The sequence below is a fragment of the Geotrypetes seraphini genome, chromosome 12 (assembly GCF_902459505.1).
Source record: "Geotrypetes seraphini chromosome 12, aGeoSer1.1, whole genome shotgun sequence".
Taxonomy (NCBI): domain Eukaryota; kingdom Metazoa; phylum Chordata; class Amphibia; order Gymnophiona; family Dermophiidae; genus Geotrypetes; species Geotrypetes seraphini.
Window position 1 is genome coordinate 22654407 of NC_047095.1, and position 12220 is coordinate 22666626.

At 43.1% G+C, this 12220-nt stretch overlaps 1 protein-coding gene across 4 annotated transcripts in view; it reads right to left on the reverse strand.

Moving 5' to 3' along the window:
• Window positions 1–7173: 7173 nt before the first annotated feature.
• MTF2 (metal response element binding transcription factor 2) overlaps window positions 7174–12220 on the reverse strand; it is a 126069-nt gene continuing 121022 nt past the window's right edge. For all 4 annotated transcript variants that reach the window (XM_033916832.1, XM_033916833.1, XM_033916834.1 and 1 more), the window contains 3 exons: window positions 10232–10299; window positions 10027–10122; window positions 7174–9304 (listed from right to left, as the gene is read on the reverse strand). In XM_033916832.1, coding sequence (XP_033772723.1) covers window positions 8944–9304; window positions 10027–10122; window positions 10232–10299 — 525 coding nt within the window. In that variant the 3' untranslated portion in view covers window positions 7174–8943. The remainder of the gene's footprint in view (window positions 9305–10026; window positions 10123–10231; window positions 10300–12220) is intronic.

Consider the following 12220-nt stretch of genomic DNA (forward strand, 5'->3'; position numbering starts at 1 on the left):
TTTATTGGGGAGTAGGCGACATTCCTGTTATACTCCGTTGAGACACAACCCTGATTTTCCACCGGGAAGGGATGGGGGAGTGTTTGCAGACTGGGAGTCACGGGGCTTAGTTTGTGTGGGACAGTTGTGGGACCCGGTCCAGGGCGGTGTTAGACCCTTTACAGAACTCAGGGATAAGTTTGGGATAAGGGATTTGTTCCCCTACCTACAGGTTCTCCATTATATTAGGACCTCGGGTCTTCTGGGAGACTTGAGGGGTGGTAAGATGCCCTTTGAGCTGCTATTGGGTCCAGTGCTTCGGAAGGGAGCTCTCTCTGCGGTATATAGGTGCCTTAATTGTCGGGGGGCTCCCCTTCCCTACATGAGGGCCTGGGAAGATGATTGTGGTTCGGCTATTTCCTGGGACACTTGGGGGGACATATGGTCGGAGATCTCCTCGGCGGGTATTGCTGCTTTGCTGATCGAGAATGGTTACAAGGTCCTCTTTCGGTGGTACTATACCCCTCAGGTTGTGGCTCGTTGGCAGGGAGGTGCGAGTGTTCTATGTTGGAGGGGCTGTGGGGAAGTGGGTACCTACTTTCATATGTGGTGGCAGTGTGGGCAGGTGTGTGGATTTGGATTGAGGTCTTTGTTCGAGTGTCCCGGATCCTAGATGTCCAGATACCGGCCGATTGGCGACACGCCTTATTGTTTTGGCATCAATTGGATCTGGCTTGGGGCGACTCTTTGTTTTGTAAGTTGGCATTCACTGCTGCTCGATTGGCCATTGCCTCTTTGTGGAATCAGGCGCTCCCTCCCACGTGGGCCCTGGTGGAGCAACGTTTGCTTAATTGGCAAAACCTTTATCACTTAACGGCCTTGCGGCATGGTAAACTACATGGCTATGCTCATGTGTGGCGCAATTTTCGGGCTTCTGTGGGGGTTTGTGGTAGGGGTGGTCAGGGGCTTTGAGTTGGCCTTGGAGTTGGAATGGATGGGCGATGTTTGGGGGGATCCCATAACCATATTCCTTTCCAACGGTGTTTTTGTCTATCGATGCTGAGAAGGCATTTGATAGGGTAGCTTGGCCTTTTTTATTTCAGGTCCTGGAGTCTGTGGGTTTGGGTCCACGAATGCGGGACTGGATTCGGGTCCTATATAGTGGACCTTTGAGTTGCATCAAGGTGAATGGTGGTTATTCGGAGACTTTCTCTCTAGCAAGGGGAACACGTCAGGGGTGTCCCCTTTCCCCGCTCCTTTTCGCTTTGACGGTGGAACCCCTGGCGCAGCGAGTGCGGATGAATTAGGATATTAAGGGGGTCACGGTGCCGGGAGGGGATTTTAAGTTGGCCTTGTTTGCGGATGATATTTTGTTCACGGTGGAAGAACCTGCGACTTCCTTGCCGGCTATATTGCGGGAGTTGGATATTTATGGTGAGGTGTCGGGATTTCGGGTCAATGTTGGCAAATCGGAGCTCCTCAACATTAACTTGCCTGCTGACCGGGTATCCTATCTCCGAGACCGGTATCCGTTTCGGTGGGTTCAGCGTTCTTTGCGATATCTCGGGGTTTATTTTGGACCGCCGGGAGTGGATTTATATGACCTTAACTTTCCTCCGCTCTTTCGTCGTATTCGCCAAGATTTGCTTAATTGGAAAGATCTGTATTTCTCTTGGTTGGGCCGGGTGGCCATCGTGAAGATGATAATTCTGCCTCGTTTGTTGTTCTTATTCCAAGTATTGCCTCTTTGGGTGGGTAGAAAAACGTTAGAGGGGGTTCAAAGGCATATCTTTAAATTTTATTTGGGCTGGTCGGCGGCCAAGGGTGAGTAGGAAGGTCTTATGTATGGGGAGAGGGGATGGGGGGTTGGGGGTCCCAGATGTGGTGAAATATTATCAGGCTGCTCAGCTGCGCGCCCTTTTAGAATGGCAGACGCAGACGCCGAAACCGTGGGTGGAAATTGAGCAAAATTTAAGTGATGGGGTGCCTTTGTTACATAGGCCGTGGGTGCCTGGTAGGGCGCGACTGGTAGGGGGGGTATCCTCAGTAGTGACTTCCTTGAGGGTATGGAATCAGACCCGAGCTTGTTTATTGGGGAGTAGGCGACATTCCTGGTATACTCCGTTGAGACACAACCCTGATTTTCCACCGGGAAGGGATGGGGGAGTGTTTGCAGACTGGGAGTCACGGGGCTTAGTTTGTGTGGGACAGTTGTGGGACCCGGTCCAGGGCGGTGTTAGACCCTTTACAGAACTCAGGGGTAAGTTTGGGTTTGGGATAAGGGATTTGTTCCCCTACCTACAGGTTCTCCATTATATTAGGACCTCGGGTCTTCTGGGAGACCTGAGGGGTGGTAAGATGCCCTTTGAGCTGCTATTGGGTCCAGTGCTTCGGAAGGGAGCTCTCTCTGCGGTATATAGGTGCCTTAATTGTCGGGGGGCTCCCCTTCCCTACATGAGGGCCTGGGAAGATGATTGTGGTTCGGCTATTTCCTGGGACACTTGGGGGGACATATGGTCGGAGATCTCCTCGGCGGGTATTGCTGCTTTGCTGATCGAGAATGGTTACAAGGTCCTCTTTCGGTGGTACTATACCCCTCAGGTTGTGGCTCGTTGGCAGGGAGGTGCGAGTGTTCTATGTTGGAGGGGCTGTGGGGAAGTGGGTACCTACTTTCATATGTGGTGGCAGTGTGGGCAGGTGTGTGGATTTGGATTGAGGTCTTTGTTCGGGTGTCCCGGATCCTAGATATCCAGATACCGGTCGATTGGCGACACGCCTTGTTGTTTTGGCATCAATTGGAGCTGGCTTGGGGCGACTCTTTGTTTTGTAAGTTGGCATTCACTGCTGCTCGATTGGCCATTGCCTCTTTGTGGAATCAGGCGCTCCCTCCCACGTGGGCCCTGGTGGAGCAACGTTTGCTTAATTGGCAGAACCTTTATCACTTAACGGCCTTGCGGCATGGTAAACTACATGGCTATGCTCATGTGTGGCGCAATTTTCGGGCTTCTGTGGGGGTTTGTGGTAGGGGTGGTCAGGGGCTTTGAGTTGGCCTTGGAATGGATGGGCGATGCTTGGGGGGATCCCATAACCATATTCCTTTCCAATTTTTGGTATCTGTTTGGAATTGACTATCTCTCAACCATATTGAGAGCTGTAGGTATTGTGTTTTGTCCCTGGGGGGTGGGAGGGGGGGTATTGGCTGTGTTTTGGTGGGCATTCTAGATTGTTCTTATTAGTTTGTAGGACTTGCACATGTCTATGTTGTTGATTTTAATTATGTGTGCTATTTTAGAGTGTGGTACTCGGCTCCATGTATTTTTGTTCTTGCATTTCATGTGCAATTGTTACGTACTGTTTGGAGTGTTTTTCAATAAAAGCTTTTCAATTAAAAAAAAAAAAAAAAAAGATGACTGGTGTTTGGACTGAGACTGAGGTTGTTATTTGTGTGGTTTTTGTTGCCTTTGCTGAGCAATAGGTCTAGCAGGAAGTGGCTGATTGTAGTGACATTTAGTTTTGTAATAATATAGACATCTGGAAGAGGTAGAGTATCTTCTAGATGAAGAAGATTGTGTGGTCTATGGTTTAGTTTAAGTTGTTATGATATCTGTGTGCTTTTTGATTTTATCTGCAGCTTCCTCAATTTTTTTCCAAATAGGTCATCCCCCCTTGCCAGGTACAATAGAAAGGTGGCCTGAACAGAAGTTTCCAGGTTGAAACCATACTAACCTGTGCATCACAACAGCTACTGCAGATGTTTGGGCAGACACAAAAAAAAAATCATCTGACAAATATTAGGTTTAATCTCCAAAACCTGAATCTCCTTCTTTCTTTTTGGTTTATGTAACTTGAACAAAAAAAAAATTAGAAAAATCTTCTAGCAAGAGAGTAAAATGTTAGGTCAGAGAATTGCTTAAAGTGTTGATTGGAAATGTCATGATACTTTTATTCTTTTACCATTTGTTAATATAGGATTCTTGTTTATTATTAATAATAATAAAAAAGGTAAGGAATATATTCATGCCTATAGTGACAAGGTCAGCTTGGTATGTTATAGCATATCTGTTCTGCAAGCTATGTTGTGCAGTGAAGAGGAACAGGAAAGAACAGATATAGTGGAGAAGATATAGAATTTCAAAGGTGGAAATGAGATGACACTCTGAAGGCAGCAGGATAAGACTCAGGAAAACACCATCCATCAACACTGAGGCAACTACACTCACCCAGTTACTTGACTGTAGCTCCAGCGTAGAGAATGACATGGAGACAAATTTTTCTGTGTCTCACTGAGGCTACTACACTCACCCAGTTACTTGACTGGAGCTCCAGCGTAGAGAATGACATGGAGACAAATTTTTCCCTGTCTCTGCGGGAACTCATTTTGCCATCCCATCCCCGCAAGTTCTTTTCCTGTCCCTGCAAGCTTCATCCTCATCTGTACAAGCCTTAAACACTTTAAAATCATAAGTGTTAGAGGCTTGTGTGGTTAAGGCAGAGCTTACAGGAATAGAGCAGGGACAGTGACAAAACTCATGGGGATGGGATGGGGAAATTGAGTTCCTGCGGGGACAAATTTGTCCCATGTCATTCTCTACTCCAGAGTCTCTGGACAGTACTGAAGGCTGAGTGAATTTTGACGTCGAAGGAGGAGACACCTGGGCTGGTAAGGGGTCTGTAGACATGGTAGAAGTGGACCCAAACAGATTTTCAAATTGAATTTGGTGAGCCTTTAGAACCCTCTTTACTATGCAACCACAGCGATTACAAGGCACATCCCGATGCTCAGGACCAAGACACTGCAAACACCAGTTGGGAGGGTCTGAACCTGAAATAAGAACATAAGAATTGCTGCTGCTGGGCCAGACCAGTGGTCCATCGTGCCCAGCAGTCCACTCACATGGCAGCCCTTAGGTCAAAGACCAGTGCCCTGAATCTAGCCTTACCTGTGTACATTCTGGTTCAGCAAGAACTTGTCTAAGAACATAAGAATTGCCGCTGCTGGGTCAGACCAGTGGTCCATCATGTCCAGCAGTCCGCTCACGCGGCAGCCCTCTGGTCAAAGACCAGTGCCCTGAGACTAGCCCTACTTTGTCTTGAATCCCTGGAGGGTGTTTTCCCCTATAATAGCTTCTGGAAGAGCGTTCCAGTTTTCTACCACTCTCTGGGTAAAGAAGAACTTCCTTATGTTTGTATGGAATCTATTCCCTTTTAACTTTAGAGAGAGTGCCCTTTTATTCTTTCTACCTTCGAGAGGGTGAGCAACCTGTCTTTATCTACTAAGTCTATTCCCTTCATTATCTTGAATGTTTCGATCATGTCCCTTTTCAGTCTCCTTTTTCAAGGGAGAAGAGGCCCAGTTTCTCTAATCTCTCACTGTACGGCAACTCTTCCAGTTCCTTAACCATTTTAGTTGCTCTTCTCTGGACCCTTTCAAGTAGCATCATGTCCTTCTTCATGTACAGCGACCAGTGCTGGACGCAGTATTCCAAGTGAGAGCGTACCATGGCCCGGTATAGCAGCATGATAACCTTCTCTGATTTGTTTGTGATCCCCTTCTTAATCATTCCTAGCATTCCGTTTGCCCTTTTCGTCGCCACCATCACACATTGCGCGGACGGCTTCATTGACTTATCAACCAGTACTCCCAAGTCTCTTCCCTGGGGGGTCTCTCCAAGTACTGCACCGGACATCCTGTATTCATGTATAAGATTTTTGTTACCGAATACAGAATGTCCGGTCCTGTTACATCGAGAACACTTCTTGAATCCACCGGGCATTGGGGACATCGATGGGAAGACTGCTGACGTCAAATCAAAAGACTCAATTGTAGGGGAGGCTGAGTAGAACTGTACCCAAAAAGGAGTCGTTACTCCTGTCCTTGATGGAGGCAAGAAGCCTCCCAAAGGCCCGAAAAAGAAAATCACAAATATGAAGAAAAAATTATATTAAATTCAATAAAACGAAAAACTATTAGGAAAAAACGGTATGGGAAGGCACCAGAAGTGAAAATATTTACTGCACACAGGAGTGTTTGAAAAACACAGTTTCTTCACTTCACAGAAAACGAAGAACTAAAGGTCCCGGCAAGCAGACATCGGGTGGGAAGGCACACACATAGGTGCTGTATGGACAGTGCTAAAGTTTTGAAGTAACAGTACACTTTGGTCCGTCCATGCCAGGGAACGTGGATGACGTCAACCTTATGTGAGAATATATTGTCCGATTGTTCTTGTAGACAAGGTATTTTATATGGAAATAAGTTTGTTACAAAATATACAACACTTGAAACAGATGGGTAGGAAGCAGCAGTATGTGCACATGTGTCTGTTCTGTGAGTTAGGAGCATAGCCAGCAGTCTTTTTTTGAGGGGGAAGGGGTACACACATTTCACTCTCATCCCTCTCCTGCATTAAAAATACCACTTTTGCTGGCAGGGATACCAAAACCCCAGCAGCCCCCTCCCCTTCACTTTGTACTGCTTCAGAAATGAGAAAGTTAGTGGCGTGCTTCCAGTTGTCAATTCCAGTACTCCCTGAGCATGCTCAGTTCACACATCAATCGAGTAAGCTCAGGGAGTACCAGCATCAACAGTTGAAAGCATACTGCCAACATCCTCATTCCTGAAGCAACATGAAGGGAAGAAGCTAGCTTGAACAGCCAATCTTTGGCATCCCTGTCAGCCATTGAACGGGTGCCGCAGTTTTGAAGGAGAGGAAGGGGCAGGCCCCATGGCTATTGGTCTGAGTTGAGTATAGGCCTATGTCTGGGTACTCATCTCCTGTGTGTCATTATATCTGAAAGAATGACACATTTTTTCTAGCAAAGGCCTCTTTCCCACAGCTAATGTCTCTCTATTTCTATAGAGGCACAAATTATGTTTAAGACCCAATCCTCAGGAGACAGCCTGCCTAGTCTCTTTTGTTATTTATGAACACTGTTCTTATAACTTGCAAAATAAGCCAATAAGTTTGGAAACATTCTGTCTGCTTACACTGACAGCTGCTTGCAATACCTCCCAAAGGCCTTTGCCAAGCTAGCTCTTTGGATAGGCTCTGAACATCAGAGTGCCATGCTGACAATGCACTGAGAGACTGGCTTGGTAAGAAGCTTCTTATCAAAGCTGGCTAGTGGGGAGGATAGGAGATATTTTGAATTAAATAAAGCATTTATACACTTTAATAAATACATATCTACCACTTTAGTTCATAATTTATCATTTTTTTTGGTGGCAGGTTTAAGTTCTTGTAACAAAACAAGACAGTACAAAAAGAGTTAAATTAACAATTATTGATATAAAATATTTTTCTTCCATTTACTCTTTGGCTAATAAAAGTCACATTGAAAACAACAGAAAACAAAGATAAACAGTGAAAAGAGAAAATACTCCTTTGCACATCCTATATCACCATCAATGCAAAACTGCCATCGTTGTAAAAGTGAAGAGGTAATGTCACAAAAACAGTATAGCAACATACTGTTTTGTCAACCTGTGCAATAAAATACATCATTCACACTACATTTATTAAAACATGACAAAAAAAATCACAAATTCATACGGACATTGTGTAGGAAACAAAGGAGGGATTCCAAAATGAAAGAAACAACTTACAATTACAAGGCTCCATCAAGCAAAGTGATAAGTGCCAGTTACATTTTCCTACACAGAATAGAAGGCAGGATACAAGAGGCTACTAAGCTGGCACATAATCACTTGCTTAACAGAGATCAGTTGGTAAAATAAAAACACTTTCTAGTGGAACTCATGGTCACTTTTATTCCACTCTTCATTAATGAAGAAGAGATGAATTACAAATGCAGGAACTGAAAAATATTACCAAGAGTGTATAAGCATTCCTGAATCTAGCTTTTGCTAGAACATACTGCACATATGGCTTGATGCATCTCTTTCAGCAAGCAATAGCACCAATAAAGCCTGAGAAGAAATGCTGCTGTGTAAATACTGCAACTATTCCTGATCAACAGAACACTGGGAATTGCATCAAAAATTGTTCATTCCCATATTTTGCTTTAACATCTTAAATTGCATAGGTCACATATTAAAGACATTGATGTCTAATCAGAGGCAATTTACAGGCTCAATTTTTTGTACATTTACTTAAAAGAACATTTAAGGTTCTTTTTTTTTTAAATTATAGTCTTTAACAGACATCACATGCACTGCACGTCATGAAATCTATAGGGTACTGAAACAATTTAATTTTAGCAAAATGAGATCATTAGAAATAATCCTATAAACCTGTCCATTTATTCACATTTATAAATTTTCTAGATGAAAATTTTTACTGGGAAAGACAGTATCTAAATCAGTACTCAAACTTTTTGTATTAAAAGCAGCACCAGTGAAATGTTTCCTATTTTATAAACAAAAATAATAATCATAATTTAGGAGGTAAATATATTTAAGATTGACCCCTTATATTTTGAAACTCATTTCAAATGTGAAACTTCCAGCGTCCTTCAGAACTCTTACCAGAAAGCAATTGATATAGCATAGGCTACCTGACAGGGAGGGTCCAGAATGACCAGGATGGGGCTTAGTTCCAGAAAAAGTACCTCTAAAAAAAGGTAAAGCTGTTTTTACTTTTAAAGGGTGCATACTATTATAATAATAAAAAAAAATTGCAACAGAACACATTTCAACACAAGTGAAATGTACTTCTTTAAAATAATGAAATGTCCTCTGAGAAGGTGCAATTTTCTCAATACTTAGTCTTATTGTAAATTACTTTAGCCTAATCACAATCAGGTAGTCATATTGTTCCTGAATACTTGTCACCATTGTTCAGCGCTGTGTACATCCATTAGCGCTATAAACATGATTAAGTATTATTATATGATCTCAGATATAAGTTTATATGAAAGAGATGATAACACGCAGGGTTTGTTTTAAAGTAGCCATACCCACAGATAATGACAGTGCAGTGAATATAATGCTCAGTACAAGAGTCAGGATGCAGTTGCTCCTTCCCATTCTACAAGATACTGCACTTTTCCATCAAGAGTAACTCTGCGAGCTAAAACACGATATTTTTCCCCACATGCTATTCTACCTGCAGCCCCAAAATAGTTAGTGATTGAATTTTTCAGATGATGTAACTGCAATTCCTGATCTGATAAGTTATTAAGAATCTCTGCATTGAGTCCATCTAACTGAACATCTTCTTTGCCTTCAGTCTCTTTCACAATTTCTGAATTCTGAGGTTGGAGTGCTTTTCGTGGAAGGCGGCCCCTTCTCCTCCTCAAGTGGGGTCCTGTTGTTGGCCAAGATCTTCCCGTGCGCGTCATTCTTCTCGAGTCAGACAAGTTACTAAATAAAAAACACTTGCATGTAATATTTCCCAAACATTAAAAACCATTTGCAAATTTGAAATTATTTTCTTCTAAGCCAGACAATTTACCCTGAAGATAGTGTGTCAAGAGTTAAATGGCTGTCTCACAGTCATCACTGTTCACAATTTATGGTCACTACCTTAGTTAATGCCTTTTTCAAGCTGCAAAAAAAAATTAAAAAAATGGCACTGCTGACCTCTAATAGCAGTTTTCCATTGTTAGCAGAATAAAAACAGACATACTAGTGAGTACCACCACCTGACAGTGCTACCATAAATAGCTTTCTCAGAGCTAAGAGACCCAAGACCCATCTAAACAAGTCCAAAAGTCCCTCTCAACCCCTTCTGTCCTCCCTGGAAGGCTGGTTTGCACAATAGCAAACTGATTTTCATGAAGGAAAGTTACATATTACTACACAAGGTTTATTTAACTTTCAGGAGCCAATGCATAATGATATAGTTAATGCCAAGTCACATTAAACTTTTACATGATGCAGCTCATTCTCTTACCCCCCTCCCTCCAAAAAAATCACTTTATATATTCCCCAAAAAGCAAAGTTAATGCTAATTAACGAGCATTAATGACCCAATGACACACATTAATTGGCCAATAATGCACATTAACAGAGCTTGGTAAACAGTTTCCCTAGACTGAGAAACAAAATGATTACTTAAAAATATTAAGAATCTTAAGTCATACCTGGAAATGCTAGATGAGGTAGTTTCTTTTGTGCTGGCAGCACTAGTGGATTCCACATCTGAGGTATTTGTTGATTGTGCAGTTTTATCAGGTTTCCTAATGCAAAAGTTTTTAGAAACACCATAACATAAAAGTTTAATTAAATCAGCTATTTGAATTTAGATAGCAAAACTATTTGAAATTTACTGTATGAATCTTTTTTTACCCTCTAGAGCATGGATTTAAAGGTGGCACTGAACTGGATGTCTCAGTTTCTGGAACTTGTTCTTTCTCCTATTAAAGGAAGAAAACATTCTAGTCAATTTATTGTATAGTCAATATTTCTAAAGCAAAATGTGATGTTTTGTTTACTGCTTTGCACTGGAAAAGAAATAAAAAGTGGGCAGTGGAAGAGCTATGAGCTCCTGACTTGCAGCAATGTCTGCTGACCAAAGAACACTGGAAGAAGATCTTGAGAGCCAAATCTTGTTTTGAACCACATAAAGCAATTGTTTGCACCTGGTCTATGTATACAACAATAAAGAATGTAGGAAAAATACTTAAGGATGTACAGCACTGTTACTTACCTGTAACAGGTGTTATCTGAGGACAGCAGGCAGATACTCTCACATGTGGATGACATCATACATGGAGCCTCGTATGGACAGTGCTAAAGTGTATTGTCACTTTAAAAATATTCAAAGTCTGGAGAGAGCTTGAGGACAGGAGTTTCTGGAGAGTGTTAGAATTGAGAGAGAAGCCTTCCATCTCGGATTGCAGTGTTTACAGACTCCATCCCCCTCACCCGGTACATCAGTCAGCCATGCTACAGAGTGAGGTGAGAGAGCTTAAGGACAGGAGTTTCTGGAGAGTGTTGAAATTGAGAGAGGAGCCTTCCATCTGGGTCTGCAGTGTTTACAGACTCCTTCCCCCTCACCAGATACATTAGCCAGCCCTGAATTATGGGGAAACAAAGGGGATATGTGAAAAAAAAATTGCTGCATCTATATCAGTGACTAAATGGTCTGTGAACAAACATTTGTCTGAAATTACTCAAACAGTAATTTTTCCCTGAAGACCAGGATTTTTGGGGATCTAACACCCTGCAGAACTCGAGAGGCTGAGCCCGAAGCTCCCGTTCCTTCCTCCCTCGCCCCGCTGCATGTGGAACATGGCCACTCCACAGCCGGCAAAGCCAAGCAAAAAAATGCATGGATTAGGGGCAGATTGACCAGGAGACTCTTTTCACATATGATCCCTTGGCAAAACGAGGGGTTTTGAGATTAAAAGAGAAAAAAAAAAAGCAAGAAAAAACCTAAAAAAACTTTGAAAAAGGGATTCTGGAGGTGGGAAAACCTAACTCTAACTCCAGAAACCATCAAATCTGCCTTTTTCAGATGCTCTCCCAATTTTCTCTATAAGGAATAATAAAGTATTCATTATGACTTCTGGTACCTGTCAGCTTGCAGCAGCTGGCCTTAAGGAAAGGATTTCTGCCTCAGAAAGTGTCAGGAACAGGTCCCATTGCTGGAAATCTTCTGGCTACTAGTCAGACAAACACTGACCAAGGACTCCAACCCCCCATAAACCACACAACATGTTGGGGGGGGGGGGAGAAACTAGCTCCTTGATACCCAGAGGGTTGTTACACAAGGGGCCACACAAGCCTCTGATAAATCAGCAGGTGAGCAAGCTCCCAGGGGAACGGACCTTGAGTTCCTGTAGGGACTCAAAGCAGGCTGCCTCCACCAGTACTCAGAGAGATTGGCCTGTGAGCAGTAGTCTGCCCACGTAGGACTGCGTCATTTCCCTGGTGGAGTAAGCCCCTCTGAGCTCCAAAGCCATGCAAGAAAAAAAACGAACAGATGGCAAAAAACAGATGGGGAAGTATGGACCTGAAAATAAGAAAATGAAGCATAGCAGATCAGAACACATCATCTAAGTTTGCTTGCAGAAGGAAAAACTGAAGGGGGAGCTGTTCTCCATTGCTGAAGAGGAGGAGTAGGAAGATTTGAGCAATACCCTTTTGCAAAGTTCATGACTATGGGGAAGCAAAAGCTACAGTACAGAATCATCCTATATCTTTGCAACATAAATGACTCTTATAAACCTGAATGATAAAACACACATGTAAAAAGTAAATGGTACCAAAAGCTGCCTCTACTTTTGGGATCCAAATGCAGACATTCCTGGCAGCTTAGTCTGGGCAGAGTTG